Source organism: Arachis stenosperma, chromosome 1 (genome assembly GCF_014773155.1).
Source record: "Arachis stenosperma cultivar V10309 chromosome 1, arast.V10309.gnm1.PFL2, whole genome shotgun sequence".
In the NCBI taxonomy this organism is placed as follows: Eukaryota; Viridiplantae; Streptophyta; class Magnoliopsida; order Fabales; family Fabaceae; genus Arachis; species Arachis stenosperma.
Genome location: NC_080377.1, coordinates 123,706,642 through 123,720,703, shown reverse-complemented (window position 1 = coordinate 123,720,703; position 14,062 = coordinate 123,706,642). Strand labels below are relative to the sequence as shown.

The 14,062-nt window shown below is 32.1% G+C and overlaps 2 protein-coding genes across 2 annotated transcripts; one reads left to right on the top strand and one right to left on the bottom strand.

Annotated features, from left to right (window-relative positions):
• The first annotated feature begins 3,305 nt into the window (after nt 1-3,305).
• LOC130945968 (ethylene-responsive transcription factor ERF086-like) lies at nt 3,306-4,475 on the top strand. Its single transcript, XM_057874920.1, has one exon. It carries the CDS (start codon nt 3,336-3,338, stop codon nt 4,401-4,403), a length of 1,068 nt encoding a protein of 355 aa, XP_057730903.1. The 5' UTR covers nt 3,306-3,335; the 3' UTR covers nt 4,404-4,475.
• A 1,634-nt stretch (nt 4,476-6,109) lies between these two features.
• LOC130943907 (zinc finger CCCH domain-containing protein 34-like) lies at nt 6,110-10,711 on the bottom strand. The gene is made up of 7 exons (XM_057871996.1): nt 10,372-10,711; nt 10,081-10,226; nt 9,709-9,771; nt 9,346-9,465; nt 8,914-9,228; nt 8,513-8,836; nt 6,110-7,161 (listed from the first exon to the last, which is right to left on the bottom strand). Exons 1-7 carry the CDS (start codon nt 10,457-10,459, stop codon nt 6,757-6,759), a joined length of 1,461 nt encoding a protein of 486 aa, XP_057727979.1. The 5' UTR covers nt 10,460-10,711; the 3' UTR covers nt 6,110-6,756.
• Between the last annotated feature and the right edge of the window lie 3,351 nt (nt 10,712-14,062).

Here is a 14,062-nt window from a genome sequence, read left to right as displayed (position 1 = left end):
ACCTCCCATTGGGCAAGATGAAGTTCTTGAAGACAACACCAAGCCAAGTGAAAAAGGGGAAAAGGTTGAAATTGAAAAAGTTTGTGAAGAGGTGGAAACAACTAAAGAAGAGCCTAAAGAAGTAGACCTTGCATTGCCTAAGTGTGGGGAGGTCTCCCTCCCCAAGTCACCATCCAACACAACATTCAAGTGGGTAAAATTTTTATCCCTAAGCTTTACTTTCTCGCTTGAATATGGCTTGATTCAAAATGATGGTCAACTTAGAGCTCTTTGTCAACCAGCCTGTCGATCCCTAAGAAGTTGCCAACTTGATGGAGAAGGTGCAGAAACTGATACAGGAGCTTCATCAACAAATGGAGCAGTCTGAGTAGAGGTACAATGACCTTCTTGCATGCGTGAGAGGAGCCGTTGCCATCAGCTCAGACTTGACGAAGAAACTGGAGCAGCTAAATTGTTTGCGAAAGCAGATGGAGGTGTACAACAAGTAAATGCGCGCTGGAGGCAACGACAATGCTGCTGGTGGGGCACCAACATCAGCACCTACTCCACCGCCTCAACAGGAGAAAGACGACGGCGACAACTACCGAGATCTATAGGGTTTATGAATTTATTTTTTTTATGTCTACTTCATTATTTATATTTCTGTAATATTTTTATATTTAAATCATTTATTTTTAATAAAATAATTTGCTGATTTTTAGTAATTTTGAATTTATGTCCTAATTTTATTAACAAGAGTTTTTTGTGACTTAACTATACTAAAAAACTACCGTTAAATTTATCAACGGACAAAATTATCGTTAATATAATTTAACGGTTATCAGCAATTCAATCTCAATAAATTTATTAAAAAAATTCATAAAAAATTCGTTGATAATTAACCTCAAACAAAATAATTTGTCGATAAATAATTTTTGACGTCGTTTATACCGTCAACCTCTAAGCAAACTATAAATTCGATGGTAGGTACTCAACGCATTGCTCGTAGTGAATTTCTAAACAAGTTCTTAAGAATTTGTCATTGTAAGTTATTGTACAAGAAAAAATTCAAATTTCGAGATAGTCACTCCTGAGACAGTGAGTTGGTTTAATAATTTTTGTAAACTAAAAAAAAATCAGAAATGATATGTGTGAAGTGTTGGCAGAAGAAATAAAATTAGAAAATAAAAAGAGTAGTGGAGCCTTCAAAAGGAAACTTTTCAATTTTATAGTCCAAGGTGGGGTTGTTTGCATGACACAAGACACGGAAGCCTCAAATAATAATCTAAAGTTGGTTGGATGATTTTGTGTGTAGTTAGAGATAATTTTAACTGCTCCCTTTGAAAATCATGAAGAAAACAAGACCTTCCCATGTAATTACTTTGATTATTATGCATAAAACGCGGATTCATCACATGTCTATGTATTATTAATATTAACACTAATTAATAGCTAATACATGCATGCATATAGTTAGTGGATGACATTGCTAAGAGATTATTACTATTATGTATTATCTACCAACACAACCACCAAATTCAAAAATGGTTTTTAGTCTCTCTAGGAATATGCAGACAAAACCGCGCAGTTGTTTTTATTTTTATTTTTTTTCTGGTTTTGACTGTGATTGATGATTCCAGAATAATAAGATTTCATTTGTGCCAATCATTCACTCATCTTGGGAACATCTCAAAAAATGTTACTATATGTTAACATTGTTTTACCAAAGATGTATACTCATTAATTATTAGGTCAAATACCTACTATTATTATCCCTAGCTAGAGCAAAAAATAAATGTATATATAAATTATAGATACCTCTCACTTATTTTCGTTTCTCATTGTTATTTTTCAGAATGAAAATCTTCTAACGTAAAAAAAATTATTTATTTTTAAATTAAGATAATAAAATATATATTTTATCCGAATTATAAATTTAATAATAATAATTTTTTTATTTTATTAATTTTTTCATTTAAGAAACTTAGATAAAATTATTTTTATACGAAGTTGATAGTTGAGAATCGTTATATAATTTAATAAATTTGACTAAATTATTATCTAACCAGGGCGGAGCCCATCATAAACCTCCTAAATTTTAACTTTTTCTTATAAATTATGTGTAAATTTTAGTTTAGCCCCCTTAAAATTTTAATTTTAGTCTCTTTATAGTAAAAAATTAAACTTTGGCCCCTCTCTAAATTTTATCCTAGCTCCATTCCTGCATCTAACGACTCTCAACTATCAACTTTACATGAAGTTAATTGTATCCGAATTTTTATCTTTATATAAATATTAATATTTATTATTGTTACATTAATTAAGATGAGCAATAAAAAATAAAAGAGTACTAAGAGAAATATCTATGCATAAATAAAAAATTATAGGGTTCACTTTTCTTTGTTGGTAACATAAGCATATGTTGTTTTCTTAGTATTGGAGAGAGGTGGTCAATTCCAGGTAGTTAATTGATTAGCTTGGCCTTTACACGTGAACTGATTTGCATATACATTTAACTTTAATTTGTCATTATCCCTATCAAATCCCAATAACCTTGCATGGCATTAGTCTGATGTAATAATTAGCTCACTAATTACACTAATGTATTTTAATTACATCTTACTTATTATTAGCTTAATTTTAACCCACCAAACAAAATAAAACAATTTACATAATTGTTTAATCATAAAAAAAACTATTTTATATTAAAAAATGTATCAAAATTTAATTATATTATTATTATTATTATTATTTGCAATTTTTGTGGTTATTAGTATTACTAAGTTGCATATAGAAGACATTTATTTTTGTGTATGTGTCATTGGAACTAGGGAGAAAGTGACTGTTGCAAAGAAATAAAAACTCAAAAGTGTAGTGTGTAGAGCACCATTTAGAGTACTTTGACAAGTGAAGGGGAATCTTTATTTTCACTGTTTGGTTCCAACTCTAAAAGTGAATTGGATGAAGAACTACCAAGATTTAATAGAAACAAGAAAAAGAAACATTTTTTAAAAGTAGGTGAGGAAAAAGGGTAGAGATCAGAGATCAGAAATCAGAAATCAGATGCATGATGGATACTCATAGTCTTCCAAACATTGACATTGTTCAAACAAAAATTTCCCCTTTTTATTTTCCTTTAGTTAATATTGATGACTAATTATTTAAAAAAAAAATATCAGACAAAAGGGTTGTCCAAAAAAAGGTTTAAAAGAGTTCTCTCCCACTCATAATCATAACAGTTTGTGTATTTCAATTCCCTTGAGTTTTTGCACTATTTAACTTGACTTTGGTCCCTCACATTTTCTCATCACCTCATTCATTCAAAGTTGAAACTTAACCCCACATTTTCTGAAGCCATGTCAAGCTCTAGAACCTCATCAGATACACTACACACTCCCTCCTTCATGAAGGGATATGAAGAAGCAAACAACAACAATCAAAACCAGAACCAAATATGCTTGTCTACACTTCTCCAAAGAAACACATCAACATCATCATCATCATGTGGTGAAAAAAGAGGGAGAAGGAAACAAGCAGAGCCAGGTAGGTTTCTTGGTGTGAGAAGAAGACCTTGGGGAAGATATGCTGCTGAGATCAGAGACCCTACAACCAAAGAAAGACATTGGCTTGGTACCTTTGACACTGCTCAAGAAGCTGCTCTTGCTTATGACAGAGCTGCTTTGTCCATGAAAGGAAACCAAGCTAGAACTAACTTCATCTATTCTGATAACATCAACTTCCATGCTCTTCTCACACCTATGGATCTTCAAGCTCTCTTGCCACCACCACCTCCTCCTCCTCCCCCACCATCTTCTTACACTAAACAACTTGCACCTTCCAATCAGAATAAGATTAAGAACAGTAATAGTAATACTAATGTTGTTGCTGCTGCATATGGTTGTTCAGTTCAGGATGATGATAACTTGTTCTTTTCAACAACTGATCATCATAGTAATAACAACAACTCTGGATATCTTGAATGCATAGTTCCTGATAAATGTTTCAGGCCTACTGCTACTACTACTGCTGATTCAAGTTCCAACAGTAGTTGTTCAAACAACAACAACTACTCATCAAGAAAGAGCAATGTCAGTGAAAACTCATCATCATTCTCTTGTGATAATAACTTTCCATCAGACTACTTTTGTTATCCAACAAGTGAAGGGTTCTCATCATGGGATTGGAGCTGCAGTGAGCTTTCAGCTATATTTAACAATTCATCATCATCATCATCATCATCAAGAAGGGTATTAGAAGGAGGAGGATGCATGGATGCACTGTATCCCATCATAACTGATGAGAACAATAATAACAATACAAGCTTCTATGATGGGGTGATGATGAATAATCATCATAATCATCATAATGCTGCTTCATCTTCTTCAACAAACTGCTCAGTAGACATGGGATACCCACTCTTCTGATGATGAGGGTGCAATGTGAATTGCATTGCATTGCATGTGTTTGTATGTTTCTTCTTATTATCTTCCTTGTAACTTGGGTCAAGCCAATTAAGCAAGCCTTTGTTTTTAGTAATTTTCTTTCATGTTGTAATGCATGTAATTAATTACTACATTGCACACATGCAAGAGAGTGATCTTTGTTTTGGTTTTAAGGGTCCTCCATGAGCTCTCACTTTCAAATCAAGATGAGAGGGAAAGTAGTAGTCATATTCCTGTATGAGTTATTTTTATATTATAATATTGATGGCATGATTTTATGCTTCTTTTGGGGGTAGCTGCCCAAACTTTAGGGCACAATATAAAAGCAGAACCATACTATACAGATGTTGCAAGCCAATAATCCGCGATTCTAATATATTGCTTCCACTACATTCTCTTTTCTTTCACTGTTCAATACTATTTGATTGAAAGCAATATCATGTGATTCATCAATAATAATAATATATACAGAGAGAAGAACTTAGAAGCAGGGCATATGGAAAAGCAATGTTCTCTTTTGTTAATAGAATCTATCTATGTCAATGTTTTTAATTAGAAAATAACCCACTCCTCCAATCTAGATATATAAGTTAAAAATGTGAATGCATATGATTATTCCACTGTTGAAAGAGCATTACATATTTACAATATACAAGCTGTATGTGGGATAGGAGTGAGTATGAGATTTTAAATTGTATTTTTATATAACAATGTCGGATTTAGCTATTAGTATTAAAAGACATATTAGAATATAAGATATATATATTAAAAATAAGTTAAATAATATATATTTTTATTTTATATACAAATACATAATTATTAATTTTAGTGTACATATAATATTTTTTATTTTCATAAGTCAAATTCTAAAATTACAAATCACATATATGATTACTTGAGAATTTCAATTATTAATTTGTTTTAACAATTCATGTACATTATCTAAGTATACTTCACTCAAAGTGATTATATTAAAATAGTTTTTTTTTTTTAATTTTGCTCATCTATATATATATATATATATATATATATATTAAAAATATATATATTATACTTTTTTTCTCTTATGTAGTCACATTAATAAAAATAAATATTTTTTATATTGATCATAAATGATTATCTATCCAAAATAATGAATATAATTAAACAATTATATAAAATATTTTATATTATCAGTATATTAAAGATAAATCCTTAACGAATACAGTCATCTCCCAGTCGTATTAAGCGTTCTTGGTATCTTACTAATATGATCTCACTTAACACAAATGTTGATATAATGGTAGAAACACATTATAATTATTAAAAAAATGAGATATTAGGCCATTATAAGGTATAAATATCATCATTATTATCTCCTAGCCCTAGGTACCGAAAATAAAAGTAGCTACAATACTCAATTAGAGCAAATTTTAAGGTTAATCTCCACATTTTTTGAAAAAAAAAAGGGTTCAAATAAGTTGTTGGTAAGCAAGTGCAATGATTACTCCTTATCCTCCTATGAAGACAGGCACTTTAATGTTTCCAAATTCCACTTTGTGTTGTACCACTGTTTTTGCTGGAGTAAAGTGTACTCCGTAATACAATCATCATTTTATAACAAAAAAAATTTAAAAATATTTATGGAAAAAGGTAAGATATAAATGAAGAGAAAAATCAGCTTCAGCACATGTGAGAGGAAGAGAGATTTAAAATGTGTTAACTTAAATGTGTTTCTTGATATATGTATTGTGTAATAAATTTAAGTAGCAAGCTTGTCACAACATTGAACAACATGACTGTGTATCTAAAAACATAAAAATAAGATAGCAATGCAAAGCCTCATTGTACTCTCCTGATTACTTCTCTTCACAGCAAACCTTACACAAGTGGGGAACAGTATCTACCATGACCTTCCCAGCTTCAAAAAAGGATTCGGGTGAAGAGACATAAACAACAACACATGGTCAATGGAACTTTTCTCAAATCGAAAAAGATCGAATCATAAATAAGCACAACAAACTCCAAAAAAAATTGGAGATCAGGAGGGAGGGACATGAAGAATGGACTTGCAGAATCTTTTGAGGTTATTCGGAAGGAAGCAAGATGGCTGGCTGTATGAGTTGCTAAAATTCTCGAGGTTGGCCATGGTTTTATTTGGGATAAAAGGGATGGCCACAAAAAGATTATATGAACACAATGATAATTGATTGGTGCAATGTGTACTAGACCTGAATGTGGAACTGGGATAAACTGAAAAATAAAACCTATTTGAGGACCTCTTTGAATGAATCATGATGTCCAGTTGAAAAATTGAGATTAAAAGGAGTAATAATGAGGAATGCATTCACATTGCTTAGCTTGAGGTGTGAGATGCAGCGCTGCTTGTTGCGGCGCTGCTGGCAGTTGCTGAAGAACTGGAACTCTGAGCAGAGGCTTGGGTGCCCGATTGAGAAATTGGTCCTGCAGTTGACAAGGTCAAGCCAACTGATCCACTTGAAGTGCTCATCGATGAAGACATTCTGGATGAAACAGACTCCTTGCTCAATCCCGAAGCAAGTTCAGGCCGCAACTCTGATGAAGATGATGATGGAGCAAGAGTGCCCATTGAGGAACCCACGGGATACGGTGCAACCGGCATATCAGCCAAGGAAGAAGCAGATGGGCTGTAACTGAGAGATCCCATGGGATGATCAAATTTGCATGCTGGACCAAACTTACAGATTCCACGCTGCGTATAATGAGTGCAAGGTGGTGCCCCCTGATTATCAAACCCAAAAATTGGATGATTGATAGTTAAGAACTAAAGAAGGTGAGTCAAACAGATTTTGAAAAACATGCCAACTTAGCAGACAAACTCATCATTGTAAAACAAAATTAATAAAGGTGCTATTCTTGAACTCGAACCACAATCTGGAGACCAAGAGTATAACAATAACAGCCAAAAGGATTATTAAAGTCTATTCCATAGTGAAAAACAACCATGAAGTGGCAAAGAAACATCTATATCTCTTTGTAGCATGAAACATTAGAAGCATCGCTAATCCCATATTGCAAAATTGGAAAACATAAAATGTTCTCCCGAAATAAGTTGATACGTGGTCAAGAGGGCATTATCATAAGTTTAACAACTCAAGCTATAGTATAGGAACGCAAGCAAATCCAACCAATAAAGGTGAAGCAGACAACTTCGTACAAGTATACAACACCTGCACAATACCCCTTATGATTCTTATCTCACTACTTCTTGGAAAGGCATTTCATTAGAAATAAATTTCAAGCACAAAACTAATGAAAGTAAAATGGAAATACTAAGAACATTAAGGTCTACAGTACAGAACTACAGATAATACAGATAATAAATATCCAAGATAGATGGAGACTAAGTTGGACATAACATAATAGAAGTTATTACATCTAAATCAATTACAGAAAACAGAGATGCAATAAAGATACACATGGTGAAATAAAACATGATGCAATAAATTACACAGAAAAAATAGGACCTGAAATCCTGAACAGCAATCAAAGACATATATTAGACATGAAATGGAGTAAAATGATGTTCAGACAAAATGAAGCGTGGGAACAAGACTAAAGAAAAGAGGAGCTTACTTACAGAACCTTCCCTTAGGCAGAGTCAAAATGAGATACTAAATATTTAACAAACATATATCTCACTACTTACACACCCAACATGAATGTAGCACAAAATGAAAATTCCATTATCATGAAACGTACAATTATACCCAAGGTGCCACCACTAAACCAACAGTTAAATCTACCTGCTTTTAAATTTTGCTAGAAGAACCTTCAATAATCTAGAGATTTGACACATTCACCCAGAAAACTTAGAGATAACTGAAGCACAGCATAACCCAACACGAAGGGCAATCATATAAAACACATGCAGCAGAATGAAGAAGCCAATTATGTTATATCCCATTATTAGTTTTTCTTCTTTTGGACTACTCCCCTATCAGCTGCTTTTTTTTTTTTTCAATTTTTGTATATCATTTTTATCACATATTGCCAAAATTTTCAGCAGAGAACATCATCCATAACACAATATGAGGCAACAAAGAACAAAGGCGTTGAAATGTAATGCTTACCGGGCGCAAAGGAAGACCCACAGGACTAAGGGCCACATTCCCCTTTGGTGCATTAAGGTCTGATGGATGATGATATCTACATGATGGACCAAATTTACATTCCCCTGTTTTCATGTAATACTGACATTCTGGTTGATCAGGCCTTTCGGGATATGGGTTCTCCTTCTGAGTACTACTACCTGAAGGATCAACAGAGGGGCCAGAAGGTTGATAAGGTGCAGAATACCCAGTTGCCTGAGAAGGCAGCTGGGTTATCCTGTAAAGCTGTGTTGGACCAACATTAGATGGAGTACTAGAGGGAAGTAGGGGGCTTGTTGCTTGAGCCTGTACCAAGTGATTGACATCTTTAATGATTACACATATAATGAGAGTAAGCAATCAAAACGAAATGTCAGACCCACCTGATAAGGATTCCAGCCTGGAAAGGGGACCATGGCAGGGGACACTACCACAGGCCCATAAGGGCCCTGGACTAATGAGCCAGGCAGCAACGGAGGCCTTGCAACCAGTACACTATATTGCTGTTGCGAAGGACCAGATGGAGGCTGCACGGTTGGATATAATGGAGAAGGTACCTGTACAGGTAGAGGTGAAACCGGGGGAACTGGTGATGGTGCGGGAATTTGGACACCTGCAGGCTGTGGATGATGGAATTTACAAGTAGCACCAAACTTGCATTGCCCAGTTTTCACGTAATAGGAACACTCTTTCTCTCCCTGTTATTATTTATAAAATTCAAGTTGGAACCAAACCTTTTTCCATGATTAGAAAGGGTGAACCCCAACATTCATAGAGATATAATTTTGTGAAATAAAATATAAAGTAATACGCACCACTCGCAACGGATATCCATAATAATTTAGTGAGACAAGGGTAGGAGTTCCTGCTGCCTGCCTAGGATGGTTGTACTTGCAAGATGCACCGAATTTGCATGATCCTGTCCTCATGAAATACTGCAGTTTAAGCATGGGCAGATAGAATCAGCACGAAAGGAACATCAACAACTTTGAAAACAACAATCAAAACAAAATAGAAGTCAACTACACTCTACGCCATGACATAAAAAAAAAAAAAAAAACTGTTGAGTGCATTAGTTTGTAACTTTGTATAGCTCAAGAGGAATTAAATTGCCAATTGCCAAATACAATCACATGATGTAAATGCAGCATAGAATTCAGCAGAACCAAATTCAGCACCTGGCATAGAGGCTGGCCCGCACGCTCCGGATACTCCCCTCCACTCCTGGCAGCTCCAATAACCTAAACAGCACGAAGACATATCCCCAAAATTATGAAGCATTTAATCATAAGTGTCCAGCGCAGGCACCTCAATTTCCATAATAATTGATTAAAATTAACTGATAGCAAAAGGATAAATTCAAAGACTTTAAGACAACCCCACTAAGTGGGGGAAAAAAAAATACAATTTCTCCAACTCAACGCAGCCAAGATCAAACGAAATCCAAAGCACACATACATATAGAAGCACAAGATCAAATCAAAGGACCAAAGCAAAAGAACCGTTGAAGGAAAACCCAAAAGGGGTAAATGGAAAAACGAGAAATTTACCGCGCCACGGTCACGTGGGTGGTTGAACCGACAACGCGAACCATAGCCGCAAAAACCTGTCTTGAGATAATAGATACAATCAGCTTCATCAGGCCTCTGAGGGTACGATTCGGTGGCACCACCCAATCCAAGCTTCCACATAGACTCTGCATTTTGGAAAATAGGATAGAAAAAAGGATTGGAAACTATAACTCATTAGAAGCTCCACATTGCGCTACGAAACCGCGCGAATCAAAGAGAGGGGAAAATCGCGGAATTGAGAATGCAGTGGGGTAAAGGTGGAAATTTTACCTTCGAGCCCCGTGTCGCCGGCGCCGACGTTCCACTCCGGCGGCGGATCAGGCTGCGGCCCTTCGCCGGGACGGCCGTACCGTTCCATTGTACGGAGCCAAAAGAAGAGTGCAGATTGCTACACCCAGAATCCGAAGAGCAGAATGAGAGGTTCCGATCAGAGGAGTGAGAAAGCAGAGAGAGAAAAAGAATGGGGTTGGGATTTTATGGGGTTTCTCTCTCCCCTCTCTCACACACACACTCACTCACAGAGAGACACAAGACAGAGAGAGAGAGAGAGAGAGAGAGAATACAGCTTCTGTGTTTCTTCTTCTTACTTTCAGTTTCAAAGCGTTTTTTTTATTTTAATTAATTAGTATTTTTTATTTTTTATGCTACTCTTTTTACTTTTTTTTCCCTTCTTTTTTTGTCTTAACTTTGAGAGAGATTTTATTTTATTCTTTCTTTTCTTTTTTTTTTTCTGTGGGAAGATTGTTGGTTATCTATGTACGCGCCAAATTTCTCAGAAATTTACTAAAAATAAACCCAACCTTTACCTCTATATTTAATTTCTTTGTAAGAATAATACTTTAATTTAATAAATATAATTTTAATACAATAATAATATAAAATATTTTATAATCATTTAATTATATCTATTTTTATGATAATTTACACTGTTAATATAAAAAATAATTATTTTTATTATAATTAAATTAGATGTACGTATAGAATTATTTTATTTATGTATCAAGATTAAATTTTGGTTTAATTATAAATCATTATTAAACTCAATATTATTTTCTCTGTTTGAATGAATGATTTTTCAAGGTAATTTTTAATATATGCAGAGACAAATTGAAAAGTTTAGTAGTATAAGAAGCTTATTATTATTTGTAAGTAGTCCAAGATGATTTGGAAGTTTTGCCAACTAGTCTAGAAAATAGAAATGGCCTTGAACTGAACCTTTTTGTGGTGTGAGAGTCAAATGCAACAACGTTGGATATGACTGATTTGTCCTTTTGTATTAGAGTTTATACAAAAAAACAATGAGGGGACATTGATTAATTAGTTAATTAATTAATTAAATGATCTTTGGTCATGGGCAGTGGTGGCCCTGGTGGCTGCTGCAGATGCAAAAAAGGTGCGTGAGATGGATTCTATTGGCTCCACGTGGCTCAAAAAGGAGGATCTTCGTTAAAAGTTGTAGAAAAGTTCACACCAAATTACTAATGTATATGTTGTTCTTTCTTTTTATTATTTTTTTTTGGAAGATTCATTAAGGTTTTCAATATATTTTTTTAAAGATAAAAGACTCAAACTCGTAACCTCTAAAAATTATTATCATTTTAATTATTTTTACTTTAATTTATAAAATATTAAAAATATTATAAATAAAAATTAAAAATAAAAATACAATAATATGTTAATTTTTTGTTTTTTTATGTTTTCTGTTTTTATAATTTTATGAAAAAAAAAGAAATAAGTTAAAAAAAAATTATTATTTTTACTTTTTTTTATAAAATTCTAAAAAAAATACCAAAAATGAAAATAAAAAATCAAAACGCAAACTGCACCTACTTAATATTTTTAGTTGCTGTTTTGAATGCTTTTAGAATAAAAATAAATAACAAACAGAAGATTAAAAAAAAGTATTTCCCATGTTTTAAATATGCAATCCATTATCTAAAGAGATTCTTCTTTCTGATGCTCCAACTTCAATGGTTTCAATATAGAAAATATTTAATCTTACAAGTACAATAATGAAAGCATCCAATTACTTAAATGCCAAAGAAAGAGAAAATTTAATAAAAGAAGAGATGAGCATTCATCATGGGCTGTTTTCAACTAAACCAAACCTAATCAAGGAAGATAATCTCCTTCCCATTCTTTGGTTTGGATTTGTTTGTTATTAGTTGTGCAAAGAAAAGTCACTTTCTGCCCTAATGATGATTAGTTACTACTTACTACCTACTACTTAGCAAAAAATAACTATGCAACTTTGGCAAACTTCTTTTTTTTTTTTAAATAACTTTTGAGTTTTGAGTTTTGACCTTAAACTTAGCAAACCTTTGTACTTCACAAATTACATTTTCTTTTTTTCTTTTGACTTCCTGAAATATGTAGCATAATTGAAATGTTGGGACCATGCATATATGAAATGTAGCATCTTTTATCTCACTACTCACCGACACAATATATATATATATATATAAAAGCTTCTGTTAGGGAAACATGTATATTATAGGCTAATTTTTTAGAATTTACAAAAGATAGTGTGTAATTTATAGTAATGGTTAATTAGTGTATTTTTTATATAAATTTTAATTTTAAATCATATTTTAAATTCTCAAATTTAAAAAATAAGAGAAATTTGAGAGTTATATTTTTTAAGTTCACAAATCGAATGGTCTAATTTGTGTTGAAATGATATTTTTTTACCATATAACAAATCGGACCTTCTGATTTGCATAATTAAAATTTTTTTAAATATAAAAATACAAATATAAGAGTCAGATTTGTATGTTTAAAAAAATTAAAATAAAAAAAACAAATCTAACTCTTAAATTTACATGTAAAAAAATCGTAAATTTAACCCTCAAATTTGTATTCTTCATATAAAAAATACACATCAAATCTCCATGATATTTGAAAATTAAATACCATTGAAACCCCAACACTAAAATCAAAAAACGTATATTGTATGATGATATCCTTTTCGTTTATTTTACGTTTGGGTTTTACAAAATATATAACAATACTTCTTTGATTTCTTCATAAATAATTTAGACCAAATGATATTAAGTATGAGTCTATTGTCACTGTTCTCATAAAAGGGCAAAAACGGTTTTCCGAACTATTATTGTCTAATCTTATTAGCCTTTTCTACTTTTTTGGTGTAATAATACGACCCAATTTGGAAATTTTTTATTTTATTAAATAAGGTTAAAAAGTAAACAACTGTGTATTCATTAGAATAAAAAATAAATTATTGATTATATATCTCTTGGCACATTTAATAATTATATGTATTTACAATGTTTAAAATGTCTGCTATTTCAATTTTTAATATACCAACATTTTTAAATGATTAATGTAGTATTATATTTTTATATCATTTATATTATATAAATACAAAAAATCAGTCATCTATGAAAAAAATTATTAGGGATGCATACAAAATATAATAAAAATTTATAATAATATAATTAAACTTGATTCACATTTCTATAGCCAAATTGTATAAATAATTAATCAAATATTCATAACAAAAATACGAATAAAAATATAAAAAATATATTAGTTGCTAATTTTTTGCATACGCTAAAATTTTATTATTATTCTACTGAAAAATTTAATAATTTTAGTAGTTGATAATTTTATTAAAAATGGTAAAACAATAAAAATATATTATGACTAGCTAATTATAAGAGTGTGTGTGTTTCTTTTTTCATTTAACTTAGCTTCTTCGCCTATATCACACGTACATCATGCATATTTTCGACCAGCCTATAATGTATTATATACCATCCTAGCAGCTACAATAATAATATTGTTCAGCAACTTTCTATTATGTTTTTGTAGTTATAATGTTGGTATCATAATGGCAATGGAGTTAAACAATGTATTAGAGAGACATACATAATTGTTCAATGCATTCTTTGTCTAATAGGAGCCACATAACGTAATTATCATAACTCTAATTAGTATA